At 42.9% G+C, this 14407-nt stretch overlaps 2 protein-coding genes across 11 annotated transcripts in view; one reads left to right on the top strand and one right to left on the bottom strand.

Moving 5' to 3' along the window:
* Positions 1 to 14407, top strand: part of LOC135899458 (muscle calcium channel subunit alpha-1-like) — a 934514-nt gene that overhangs the window by 271303 nt on the left and 648804 nt on the right. The window lies entirely within an intron of this gene.
* Positions 4897 to 12484, bottom strand: LOC135899494 (THAP domain-containing protein 11-like). 10 transcript variants are annotated; one of them, XM_065428769.2, is made up of 10 exons: positions 12032 to 12484; positions 11882 to 11941; positions 11751 to 11805; positions 11563 to 11619; positions 10548 to 10632; positions 10312 to 10368; positions 9580 to 9648; positions 7303 to 8050; positions 6519 to 6599; positions 4897 to 5727 (listed from the first exon to the last, which is right to left on the bottom strand). In XM_065428769.2, exons 4-9 carry the CDS (start codon positions 11607 to 11609, stop codon positions 6544 to 6546), a joined length of 1062 nt encoding a protein of 353 aa, XP_065284841.1. In that variant the 5' UTR covers positions 11610 to 11619; positions 11751 to 11805; positions 11882 to 11941; positions 12032 to 12484; the 3' UTR covers positions 4897 to 5727; positions 6519 to 6543. The 10 variants fall into 10 exon arrangements, with proteins under 10 accessions (XP_065284841.1, XP_065284843.1, XP_065284840.1 ...); XM_065428771.2 differs by lacking the exon at positions 10548 to 10632; XM_065428768.2 differs by lacking the exon at positions 11751 to 11805.

Below are 14407 nucleotides of genomic sequence, written 5' to 3'. Positions count from 1 at the left end.
CAGGAGAAGGTTGCACTGATAAATCAGCAACCTGGAACCGTGGAACAAAAAGGAACCTTGAACCAGCCGCTCTGAGAGACATAAATTTTAAAGTACAAATGAGAACCATTGACAATGACACCTGCAAAAAGAGAATTCCATGTTTGCCACAGCTACTTGGCGATGATACAGACGTCCAGGAGTTCTACAGAAACTGCCCATTCCAAGAGATTGTCAATGCTAAAGGTGAAAAATATGTTTGGCATTTGCATGTGCATGTATTGAGCAGTTCTGTGAGAAGACATCATACAAGTTTGCTTGTAGTGCCGTTTGTAAAACTTCAGAATAACATGACTGCAGGCATTCGAGGTGTTTTGCTTGTTTTCTAGTGTTTAGCACAAAAATATTTTGGCAGGGAAAGAAGCAAGGCAAGAGGGACACTAGTGCTTACTTTCAATAATGATTTATTGGAAGCCGGATGACTAGTTCAAGTTCCGAAAACCATCATACAGGGTGTGTTCAAACTAAGACGTAGCAAGAAATGACAGCAGTTTTTTCCTTCACGAAAAAAGCAAAGGAGCCTTAACACATTCTAGGCTAAACTTATTGCTGTCTACAGCTTCAACTATTAAACCAGTCATTGCATCGTTATGCCTGTGCACAACAAATGCATGCAACCACACCTGTTGCAAGGCTTACCAGCCACTGTGCCCCTATTTAATGCTGTCAGAGTGCTCCCCAAGCCCATCGATCAGTCAGTGCCCTGTTTGCACAATTTTAGACTATAAGATTTATGGCAACATAACACAAAATGGAAATAGAACGGGGGAGGAGACAAGGTTCATGACTCCCCCCATGTTCATTTTGCGCTGTGTGGCGATAAATCTTCTGGTCTGTAATTGTTCACTATGAACCGACTAGCCCAATAATACGTACTACTGAGTGCTCTGTTTGCTTCGCATACTGTTTACGACGCGAAAGTGGCATCTGGTAAACATGCTTGTTGCAAGTCGGAAAGCACATGACGTGTGTTGTTGCAGTCTTGACTTCTACCAGCTACTAGCTTCCTGATTTTGCATACATGTTCCAAGTAGTTGGGGGACCAAGAAAACCACCTTAACATTTGCATGTCCTGTTGGTGAAAATGTGCAGATATGGCTTAACCGCTTATTAAAGGGATTCAGGTGGTTGAAATAATCAGTTGTCCACTATTGGGCACCTCGTAGCCTGCGTGTTGCTTTGGAATGGTACGCTGCATAACTTGAGTTTTTATTGTATTATGTGGTTCAGTTTGAAACCACCTTGGTAATGATATAAATCATTGTTTTAAAGAGCATTATAACAACACAGAAAACATAAATAGCCTGATTTACATAGAACACGGGAGTCTGTTTATTTCTGATGAGTCTCATGGTCAAGAAATGTTTATAGAAATTATTGAAGGTGAAAAGATGTTTGGTGTATGTCTGCAAGATGCTGCCTTAAGGGCGTGATGAGAATATACATTACTATGCTTGTGTAATGGGCTTGACTATCCTCATTCGAGTTCCATATTTACACGTAAATAACACAGCCGTAAATATAACTGGGGGGCACAGTTGTGGTCTAACAGGAAAAGAATATATCTACACAATCATAATGCAGTAAAGCTGCAAGAAAGCTGGAAACGATGCATAAAAGCAGATGTCTGCGGGGCTCTATTCATCCTTGGTACGAACTTCCTTTGCAAAATAAAGTGAAAGGACGAGTGCAGACTTCTTTGTGACTGTCGATGAGAATGGCGTCATCCTCCATGACACCCACCAACATTAGACAGTTTTAGTACTGCGTACGTAGCGTACGCAACGGCGTTGCGTACGTAAGATCGCTGCGTTCTGCAAACTGCGCATGTGCAGAACGCAACACAAACGGTACGAGATGCGTACGCGGCCGTTGCGTACGCACGCATCCGATTCTTGCGTGCGTACGTAGGGAGCCTTGCGTGCTGCTCTCGTGGTTCTCGTTTGTTCGGGAGAGCGCGAGACAAAAGAGTTTCCCAAGATGGCAGCGTCAAAGGCGACTCGCGGAAGGCGGTACCTTCAATGGCCTACGATTTGGCTTTGCTGCGTGAAGTGAACGCGCAGAAGGCATTCCCAGACCCTGCACGTTGGGAATGCATAGCAAAAATAGGAACTTTGTTTTTGAAGAAGTGTTCAGTGTGTGCTGTTTGCGCGAAAGGCTCGACCTGCTTTTGGCGCAGTTTGTCGCAAATGACCGTGCCAGCGTGAGAAAGCAAGTACTCGTTTTCTTTATTTTTCTCGATATGATTCGTGCATTATATCCGCATTAAAAGTAGAGTCTCTTAAAGGCCTAAATATAGTCCGACGAAGCGGTAACGCGCCCACACGTTACATCATGTTAGCGAGATCAACAGCGTCTAGTTTGGCCGACGGTTCGACGTAGTGGCGGACACGGCCATACGCTCCGACGCGCCCGGCGTCTAACGCTCACCCTCTTACGTACGTAGGCATTTCGCAGTACTAAAAGCCCAAACGCGACACGCGCTCCTACGTTCCGCAAAGCCCTTGCGTGCTGCGTACGTATCGTCATGACGCAGTACTAAAACTCTCTATTATTGCACTAAGAGCATTTCAGAAATGCCTATGACACAAACGAACAAGGCCAAGCATTTGGTGGATTGAGCGGTGATGCACCGCGCCACTTTGAAGACTGCAGGCTTGACACACCTACATAGCAGCATCGATAGTCTTGCTCAAGGTTGTGATTAATACGCTGTTAATTGATGCGGCTGTAACAGCGTTATATATTGGGTGAAAAGGCAAGAAATGCACAGTGGCAACTCCCAGCTCACTGCTCTAGCACAAGGCGAAGTGGCAGCGAGTGCGGAGACCATATAAGGCGAGCAGGTGGTCTTGCGCCGCATTTTTCTAGAACATATGGGCAGTCTTGAACCAGCTGATTTGAAGTAAATGCACTAGTGGATGCCACACTACCATATTCTTGCCGCTTCAGGTAAATGAGCATCTTATACAAAGGCTCCATCATCTATACAGTTGCCCTGCTAGCACATTTCCATTGTGTATTGACAATATCTTGCGCAAAATCTTGTGCTGCATCTTGCACAGAACCAGTGTGAAAATAATGCAAGCATGCAGAATTCGCAGTAAAGTGTATATTGTGATGCTTACATGGTTTTATGTACTTCTGCTCAAGGCACTCTACTTCATGAGACTGTGACGGCTCCGTTTCGACCACTTCAGGGACAACGAACCACGCCTGCCATCCAGCACAGCCCTCACGACAGTGTTAGCAGCTTGCCACAAGGGTGTATGCTGTGCAACGACTTTTATGTAAAGTACATAGCACTGTCAGGTCCAGGTATGGCTGCATTAGAGACATCAACAAGAAGTCAGGCAAATTATTTGTGGCATGTCTCCAGGCGACTACGAATCACAGCCTCAAACGTTCGGAGGATACCAAAGCGGGCAACAACTCCAGCTGAGAAAGCTTTGCAAAGCATCACGAGCCCGAACTTCTATGGTAATGCAGCCACACAACATGGAATAAACCATGAAGTAGTGGCACGACTGCAATTTCAGAAGGATTCTGGACTTGTTGCTGATCAGCGTGGAATATACGTGTGCAAAGAAAAACCATGGCTGTCTGCAACACCTGATGGAATTATAGCATCACACAGTGCAATTCTTGAAATCAAGTGCCCATTTACCCAGGACTGCAGGGAAGTCATACGGATTGGGAAGTACGATGTCATAGAAAAGGAAGGGGTACATATTTTAAATAAGAATGGCCCTAGCGGATATTATTCCCAAGTACAATTCACTATGTTGTGCACTGAGAAGCAGCTCTGTTTTTTATATGTATGGTCACCAAAGTCGGCAATCATCATAGAGGTACCAGTTGACGCAAGTTATGTCACACATGAAATGCCACGGCTTCAAAGGTTCTATTTTGGTAGAATGCTTCCATGTTTGCAAGGAATGAAAAGTGAAGGTAAACTTGACCTGTCAGAATATGAGAAAATTGCAGCAATGTAAGGACAGCTGATTTAGCTGCAGTGCTAGAAGCTCTTGAATGTAGAAAATATTTCCCCGATTGCTGTGCTACAACATACTGTGCATGATTGAGGTTTTGTCGAGTTCCCCTGTATCTTGCTTATGGCTGTGCTCTCGTGCCTTGTTTATTAATCTGTTTGTCTTGCCATTCTTTTTTTTATGAATCATATGCTTGTGAAATAGACACACTAAACCATCTCTTAAAGAGATACTGAAAAGGAATATTAAACTTTGAATAAATAGCACTTCTATAAGCATAAACGAATCTCATAAAGTAAGCAGATATATGGACACCAAGAAATAACAAGCAATGGAGTACACATCACAATGCCCCTTTGATGATCCTGTACCAGCTTTCCGCTGCACCATGAATTTTAAATGTTTTCTTCGATTCAATTTTTTATTGATAAAGAAGTGTGACGTTGTAGTCTAAAGAAACTAAATACTGAAATCAAGTGTAGCTTTTGCATTGCCAAAATGATCAAAATAGGAAATATTGTCTGAAATGTGCGACGAGGCACTAATGTATCAGTGCTGACCTGTGGGTATGGAATTAAAGGAAATGGAAGTTTGGTCTTAGCTTTCTTTGCTTATAATGAACATTTATGCGTACAAATGAAAGCCGTTTTGAAGGACTGTTCACCACACTGATTTAGTGGATTTCTTTAGTGTCCCTTTAACATCTAGTGTGCTTGTGCATATATTTTTCATTATTTGACCTGCCGTTCTGTTGCATTCTAATTCATACTGAAGTAGGCATTTGGGGAGCCAGTCGAATGTATCTGTCTAATCTAGATGTTTTGCAGAAAATTTGCACTGCTCATTTTTCTGTCTTGTGTGGGTCTGTTGGGGAGCACTTTGGTGGTGTTAAATGCTGTATTTTTGTTTATTTGTTCTTGCTTTGAATACTTGAACATGTGCATAGTACCAAGTCCTACTATACTAGTCAGTTTTTTATTCAGTGTTTATAATTTCATCATAATTTCCTTGCTATCTGTAAGATGTGAATACTCTTTGTTCTAGTTTGTGAGCTGCAGCAGTCAATATATGTACATACAAAGATGCCTCACGTTCTGTACAACATTGAATACATTTTCATATTATGTATTTCTAACACATTTTTTTGCTGCTGTGATACTCAAGTACATTTACCAGCTTTTTTATAACATTTTCTGTGCAGATGTTTCAATAAATTTGTGTTTGTGCTGGTACAGGAGAGCCACATATTTACCAGAGGCATCAGTGCAGTAGTTTTTACATTAGTTTTTTTTGTGTGTTCTATGTGGTACAGTGTTGTCTGTGCTTTTATGCTACTCTTGTATGTATGCCCCATTCCTCTTTCATGTATGCCCCATTATGAACTTCTGCAATGTGTTCACTTCTGTGGTTGAACGCTCAGTAAAAACAATTTCCTGGGTTGCACTATTTATTCATACAACTGCTTACAGTTCCTGGCTAGTGCGACCATTGGTCTGTGCAATTAGTGGTGCCTTTAAATTACAGAGGCCTGCACACACAAAGATCATGCTATCAATTGTGTCTTTGCACTTGATGCTCAATGCAGACTTCAATATTCTGTACGTCTTGATTCTGTTTATGGCTCGCTCCACATGTATTCGTACTGATGCAATGCGCCGAGTTGAGGTGACTTCCTGTTCAGAAAGTTGGCCCTTCCCTGAAATGCATGATAATTCAGTATACATGTTAGCGCTGCACTAATTCCCTCATTTCTCAACACAGGAAGGAAAATAATGTGAATACACGAATACAACTAAATTGTAGCACATTAGTGTCCAGACATCCTGGGCTCTACATAAGGCCATTTTCAAGAATGTTTCTCTTGCTACTCGGCATCGGCAGAAACCGAGCTTCACTGATAGGCCAATGCATTTGCGCTGTTGCGCACAGGGAAACTGCACAGCATCGACTGAGTAGTCTCTTCTGCCTTATAACTAGAACAAAATGTGTGCAAGCATGGCCCAAGAGAAACGGCATGAGGACAACCCCTACAAGAATGCCTTAAAATAGGTAATATAACTCGAATAATAGGTCTCTGCCACCTGGCTTGCAATAAAAGATGTTGACACAAATTTACCAAGGAGTAATTTCTGGAACAAAGTCAAGCTACATACCTATTTGTGTATTCAATTAGCGAAGCTAGTGCATTAAGCCCATCATGGAGCTGCACCTCAAATGTAAAGATTTACAATGTTTAAGTGGCAGAACACTCTTGCGGCTTAATTTCAGGGAATGTATAATGCAGCAATTTCTTCCACCAGACTGTATGTCTATTATTATCCATTGTCACCACAAAGAGCGACAAGAAATGCCATTAGAATAGAATTTCTAATTATCTCAGCCCAAGTTTCCAATTTTTTCAGTGTAAAACAACCTTGTCTGCATCTTCCGACTGCACAACCACATTTGATATTTTCCGTGCAGAAAAAAATGGGAGTTTGCTATTACCATTGTTGCATCATTCATGGGTTGTTCAACCTTGCTCACAATTGTTGATGCAAGAATGTTTCCCTTTGCAAATGCATATATCTGAAATTCACATGAGAGAACAGTGAAGGCTGTTGCATCTAAACGAGTAGTTCTTAGCTGTTCCAGGTGTGTACAACTAGTACAAACCAGGATGGCTGTGATAGCACAGATAGCACACCAAGCCATGCAATGACGACGTAGAATAGTGTGATACACAAGGGATGAGAAAGAAATGACATTAGTGCAGATTAACAACTCTGGTTTATTTTCAGAAACTCGAATATGTAAGTTTTTACACAAGTTCGTGCTATGCAAGATACAATAAAAATGAGTTGTTAACCTGAGCTCATGTGTTTCTTTCTCCTTCCTTGTTTATCACACCATTCTACATCAGTATACAGTACCAAATCGACCAGCATTTAGGATCTGTAAGCCTTGCAATGTGGCACTTTGCCACTTGCTCATGCAGCTTACAGAGCATCTCACTTTTGCGCTTGACAATTTCCAATGGTGATATGGAAGTCAGCGCTTTATTTCATGTAACACGCCGGCAAACAATAAATGCACATTCTCTCCCCATTATGTATGCACAGAGCCCAATGTAGCATCCGAATAATCACCGAGTGCTGTCATTGGAATTAGGCAACCACGAGTACAATAGCAAACCACGCATGTTTGATAATCATGCACGGTGTAGCACAAAGACAGCATGCGTTTCCTACTTTAATAGAATAGGTTATTGAATGGGGGCAGCTTTTCTCACCTTTGGTGAATGCTGGCATGTTCAATTTGATTCCCTGTGCTTCCAAGTAGGGGTCCAGAGTGAAGCCCCTGTCGGCCATTATCACATCCCCAGGAACAAGGTATTCCTGGACGCCACTCTGTCTGACAATAAATTTGTCCGAAGCACGACCACCAAATGCACGAGAAATGTACATAATAAGGCCATTTGGAGCAATTACCACAAGAAACTTTACAGTATTATGAGCTTTGTATGAACTGTAGGTTTGGGCTCGTGGCTTTTGTTTGGTTGGCCTTTCAAGTGCAACCTCTGTGCAATCGAATATGCACGTAGTGGTTTGAAAACCATTTTCTATGAATGCACTTGGCATAGTGCTCTGAATACGAGATCTCGGGAGCCAGATTACGACATATTTCATGATCTCTTTAAGTGATTTGAGGACATTCTTGAATATATTGCACACAGAGGATGGTGCAATACAAAATCTCGATGCTAGGTCCCTGTAAAGAAGGCCAAGCCTCAAGCGCATCAGTGCTAGAAGCAGCTGGTCTTCTGTGTGAAGTTGTGAAGGCCGCAAAGGTGTCCTCTGAATGCACAGTGCAAGCTTCTTAAATATGTCTGGTGATACCCCTGTGTAGAATCGTAGGCCAGCTGCAGTCATCTTTTCCAAAAGTGGTGTTCTGATATTTACCAACTTTAAAGGTGCAGAATATGTGTGATGGGCAGTTGTCATATCTTCCCACTGTGTAGCTGCGTCCACTTTGCACACCTGGAAATAGTTACAGTTCTGATTAACACACAGTCTGAATGCAAGAAAAAAATATACCACTATATAGGGAAGACGGAAGTTTGCTTTATAAAAGACCAACTGACTAAGCAAAATAATTTGAACTCACAATGAATAATAGAGGCAAGTACTTAGCAAGAAATGCACTACCCGTTTCTTTAAATAATCATCACAGTAAGGCCCCTCACCAGGTTTAGGCATTGCAAACTAACAAGTCCAGCATGTAGATTCTGTGGTGGAAAACATGCCTGCAAAGTATTAGACAGCTGCATGGCATGAAAACAGCTGGACCTTCAAAAAGACACCTGCACGCCCTTCCTCTTGAGGTTGCCCCGCATACACGCAGCAGTCAAGGAAACACACTGGTGCCTCTACGTAAGATGCATTGCGTGCAACGTTGCAGATTATGCCACGTGACTTCACTAAGTTGTTAAATGCAGAACGCGACACCAGGAGTGTGCCCGACAGGAAAAAAGAAGGAAGCAGGGCTAGTGATAAACCTTTCGCAGTCCCTTGGCTCTGGTATCAGAGAAGGCAGTAAAGGAATGTCATTTGCAGACGATAATCTAGGCACAAAAAGTCTACGCGGGCAGTGAAACTTGCCTCATGGCACCAATGTAACGGGCTATCTAAAGTTCTTGTCTTACTGCAATAATGAACCAATTTGAAAAATTATTTCGGTAAGATGCTCCCTAGGGAGACAGTGCCCTACAACTTAGTGTGTATAACCAAAATTTGCAGTGGCGCCTTGTGAGGGGCCCTTTAAGGTTTGAAGCAACTAGTTGCAAAGCATGCGTAAGGCTGGATTCATTGGGAAAATTTATAGAGACAATACTTGAGCTTGAGACTCAAATTTGCTTTCTCCACAACTGAATGTTATCACAGCAGCAGCCTATTTTATGTCCCTGTGATTTCCGTTTAACGTTGCCCTGCGCCAATCGATTCCTAGTAGTGCCGGCAAATTTTCTAATTTCATCGCCCCTCCTAGAGATCTGCCGTCCTCGACTGCGCTTCCCTTCTCTCGGCATCCATTCTGTAACCATAATGGTCAATCTAACCTACACATTACATGACCTGCGCCGCTCCATTTCTTTCTCTTACTGTGAATTAGAATATCTGCTATCCCCGTTTGTTCTCTGATCCACACCGCTCTTTCTGTCTCTTAACAATATGCCTAACATTCTGTGTTATATCACTCTTTGCACGGTTCTTAACTTGTTCTCAAGCATCTGTGTCAGTCTCCAAGTTTCTGCCCCATATGTTAGCACTGGTAAAATGCACTGATTGCACACCTTTCTTTTCATCGATAATGTCAATCTTTCACTCAGGATCTGACGTTTGCCGTATGCACTCCAACCTATTTTTAATTTCTTCTGTAAGTTTCCTTCTCGTGATTAGGGTCTTCTGTAATTGATTGACCTAGGTAAACACTCCTTCACAAACTCTAGAGGCTGACTGGCAATCCCGAACCCTTCTTCTCTAGCCAGGCTAATAATATAATTCATAATTACCTCTTCACGTGATGCATCTGGATCTGTTTTTGATAACATGGCACCATTACCAGCCAAAGTTCTAGACACCTAAAAGTAGATAATACTGTTATGACAATGCTGTTCAAGGCAGAATCAACTGCTACCTCTTCACATAGTATATCTGGCTGCTTTTGGAAATAGAAGTGTGTTGTCGACAGCAGTTTCAAGTGTATGCAATTAAGTGATATGCTACACTGCATTGCTGCTGTCTGAAACAACTAATCAAGACAAATATGAACGCGGCTGAAGCCTTCTTGCGAAAGGTGAAAAACAAAAATATTTCTATACTACTGTCTTTTTTTTGCAAACATACAAGTGGGCTCTTCAACAAAACTACCATGCCCTCACATTTTGACCCAGGACATTTATAACCAATAACTGTTACTACCGTTGCGAAAATAACCTAGGGAACATTCCTACCACTGTGAAAATAACCTTGGTACATAGACTTCAGTGGACCACGTGTCATTTTCCCAGCAAAACTGCTGCAAGTTCGGCTGCGGTGCAACTCCTGCACCAGATTTAGAAAGTAGATGCAGCTCTCTGCAACGGAGGAGCTAGGCATTGACACGACGTTTAGAATAGGTTTAAAATGTGGCAAGCACCCATGAAGGTGCACTTTTTTGTCTCAGTGTTTCTTTTTATCCACTTTCTTTGTATGAAACATTTTGTCTCCAAGTTTTATACTCAAGCTGTATCATGTTGACTTGCCTGATTGTCATCTAGTGAAGGTTCCACACTTTCATCCGACACACCATCCAATTGTGGCTGCAGATAAAAAGAGATGCATTAGCAATGAAGAGTCTGCTTTTGACTGCTCTTTTTATGTCGAAATGGGGCTTTGCAGCACCAACTTCATCCTACACATCCGCATCCATGCTGTGGTGCAGCATGATGTGAAACCGCAATACAAAACCAGTATCAGAAAACAATGGAAAATTACTGACATGCTGGGTAGTAAGAATATCCTTCAATGCACCTGCAGACGCAGCAGAGATGTCAAAAATGGTACATTGTTGAGGTTGAAAGAACCTAGGCAAAAGTAAAAAATATTATTCACAGATATTTTTTATGTTACCTTATTACATTTACAAGGTAGGGAAAAACTGATGTTATGCATTTCTGAACCACAGCCTACTGTGTTCTGAGGTAAAGACACCAATACGATAAATTTGCAGCAGGCATCACCTTAGAAAATCAATGAAAAGGACGCTAAATGGATTGCCCAGGCTAAGCGACTTTCTATCGCTTAAAAAGACTGTAAATATCTGATAATTCAAAAAGCTAATTTTATTCATGTCTGTTGTGGATTAATTACCCGCTGCTGTTCATAGACTTTGTCAAATTGTGTTGAGTGCAATAGGATCAATTTTGAGAATGGGAAAGTTTGTATGAAAAACAGGAGTTGGAACGCACAAATTTTTTTTAATGTGATGAAATAACGCTTTGCACTGTGACGGTGTACCTATTCTAAGTCACCTGCTGTGGCACCTGTTGTGGTGGCAAATGGCATGGCAACTTGCATGAGTGATGTAATGGGTACAATTCCACAAAGTTAAGGCTGCACAATAACGTGTAAAAACAGGTGCATTTGGTTTTTGTTTACTAATGCGTGACCACAAAATAAATTTACTTTATCACTGTTTCTTTTGGGCCTTAAGTCAAAGCATGAGTGAAATAAATGCTTTTCTAGAGTAAATGTTTTACAACTGCTAAACAAGCTGTTCCTTGCAGCCTAGGCGTGTGCCAGCTGCATAAATTTACAAAAAATTTGATTTTTAGAGTTTTACATACCAACACAAAAATATGATTATGGGGCACGCCGTAGTAGGGGACTCCAGATTAATTTTGAACACCTGGGGCTCTTTAATGTGCTTTAATGTTCCAATTAATGTAATGTACACAATGGTAGGTGCTATTACTTGTGCGCATGCTTGCACTGTTGCACATGAGATTACTTACATAATCAATGGGTGCGCATGGCTCTGGCTGTGCCGACTCCACTTCATCTCCAGGAAGCTAGGATAAAAAAATCGGCGAACGCAAACATCAAGATCACACGGTACCAAAACGCGCTGCCAAAAAGAGAATAACGGCTCTAACGCTCTTTTACGTCTAGTCATCGAAGAGTACTAAACAAAAGAGCTCACGCAATAGCAGCATCGGCGACAAAAAAGTTGTTTTACATGAGAGCGCTGCACACGCCTGAAAAGATATCGCGCTCAAAACAAAGCGCAGCACTTCCTGATTAACAGACCGGTAAAATAATTTTGACACATACCCTTCGTCTCTTCGTAGGCACGTAGTCGCCTCTCACTATTCGTCGTCGCCCGACTTTGACCTGCGCAAGATATGAGCGTCACTTGCGACTGTTTCTTCGATAAGGAGCGTTCTCGCTTGACTAGCAGCAGGTTACGTAGTACATACATACCTTCCGCTCATAGCCGAGGCTCCTCATCGGTATCGGATTCGTGTCGGTACGTTCGCCAGAAACGAAATGTACCGAGCATACCCGCGAACTGTCGGACGGTAGGAAGTCCTTCCTGTTGACGCTCGCAATCCACAAACGCCGGTGCTCTGGGTCAGCAGGAAAACGGTGAAACTTGACGAGTTCGCAACCACAAACACGCCGTGGCTGTTGATGCACGTCGCACGTTTGTTCCGCCAACAGCTTCCTCTTTCTATAATTATTCGTACAGCCGAAGATAACGCAGTGGTTCCCCGATGACCTGGTGTTAGCTGACATCGCATGAATATTCCGCAGGATGCGCTAAAACCGTAAAATGTTCACATCCAAGCAGCAGCACATGCATTCCGTGCCGCACCACGCCGTTTCGCCCAAGCCAGAAAGGAGGAAAGGCGCATGTTGCCAGACTTTCCTCCTCGCCCGATGAAACGGTCGCTGGGGGGTGCTTTCCAGCGGGCGTAAACGCTGCTCCGTAAAACCGCTGGCCGCCTCAGCGTGGTGCGCATGCGCAGTCGCGTCTCCGCTCGCCCGCTCCGCTCCGCTGGCCGTAAACCCGCTGGGCTAAAACTCTCTAGTATTCTGATTAATAACTTTCGAACATTTTTTTTTTCACATAGGTTTTCTAGTTTCAGTGTTTGTCCCCCCCCCCCTCCCTCACCTAGTCGCGTTTCAATCGTGCACCACAATTGACAACTTTGGCGATAGGTTTTGGCGCGCTTTTCGTTAGAAACTTCGCGACCTATTTAGATGGACCTTGGCTTCGCAATGTCTTTCCCAAGCTGCGCAAGTTGCGCCTGATGATGGATGGTGCCAAACGAGCTCGTGAATCTGCAACCAGACAAGCAGAAGGGTGGCTGAAATAAGAAACTAACGGCGAAGGCTTATAGTAGGGCTGATATCGATCGACGCCCACTGACGCGGTGAGACGGGCTGCCAAGGCGGGTGATACGGCCACCAAACCGATAAATTATGAAATCAAAAACGTCGCCTGTTGACGCAGCGAACGGAGAAAATGCAAATAAAGAAAATTAGGACTATTAGTTTGCTTGGTCCCAATTATAAGATATTAGTTTGCGCACAATGCCATCTGAGTAATTTTATATTACTTCTATATGTACGGCAAATACAGCAAAGTTATCGAATTCTCCCGTAATTTATTATGCCGGCCTATTGTCGGCTGAATGCCGAAGACTCGCTTCGTGCGATGCATGTGAAGATTAGAACGTTTACTCATCACTTGCTGTCACAGGGTGATGGCAAGTTGTACCATCACCGTGACACGACTTGAATGAACGAACTTATGTAATGGCGGGCGCATCCACACAAATACTCTTGAGTTTAACAGCGGTGTACTGGTCACTGCTCAGGTTGTCATGCATACTATTCATGCATATGACTGCTTCTTTGCGCCCACTATTACGGAGCTCCCTCCTGGCTCCCATGCAAAATAAAATTGGAAAAGCGTAAGCCTTCGGCCTAACCAACACACGCACACGCACACAGACAGAAAGAAAGCCCGGCGCAGAAAGGGGTAGACAAAGAAAGCAGAGGTCTTTAATTCGACTGAACGAGAACTAAGCTATTCTTAGAAAGGTCCAGCAGTAAGTATTTGCATAGCGACGATAACGCTCTCGCTGATTACTTTTCCAGTGCTAAACCCTGGAGAAAGCGCGTGAACGCACAGCTTAGGAATTTTCCACAAAGATATAAAACGTCTGTAAGTGTTGCGAACACGAACACCATGTTTTTATCCCCATTTAGCTCGATTTGCATAAGAACGAGGAGAAGCTCTACGGGCGGATCAAGAACAGTTTTACTAGGAATAACTGCGAACAACGTGAAGAATGAAAACAAAATTGGGAGGTTTGTGGACGGCGTTTGGTTTAAGTTGCAGATTAGTGCTTCACCAAAAAGAATCTCGCCTTGCTTTGAAGACGACTAGCTCTCGGGCGCTTTCTTTGCCACGGCTTATGGTAGAGGCCGTTGAATATGCGCTGAGCACACACATTGAAAATCAATTACACGCGTAGAGAGAGAGAGAGAGAGAAAGAAAGGAGCACTTCTGGTTTACGAGCCTACACACCAAAATGGCTAAGGAGTGAAATTTGAACATGTTCATGCACTTGCAGATTTAACCCAAAGGCGTCTTCATTTTGATGATATGTAATTTATAAATTGCGTCTTGTGCCGCTCAATATAAAGCAAGATTTGAGACTGTGAAAGCTGGATGAAAATATCTTTATCGTCATCTGCCTATTTTACAATCAATGCGGGACAAACACCTGTCCCAGTGAACACCATTTGCTCTTGCTTTGCGTATTCTACATGTATTTTGAAATA

Source organism: Dermacentor albipictus, chromosome 6 (genome assembly GCF_038994185.2).
Source record: "Dermacentor albipictus isolate Rhodes 1998 colony chromosome 6, USDA_Dalb.pri_finalv2, whole genome shotgun sequence".
In the NCBI taxonomy this organism is placed as follows: domain Eukaryota; kingdom Metazoa; phylum Arthropoda; class Arachnida; order Ixodida; family Ixodidae; genus Dermacentor; species Dermacentor albipictus.
The sequence above is the reverse complement of the archived record's forward strand: the minus strand, read 5'-3'. Positions and strand labels throughout refer to the sequence as shown.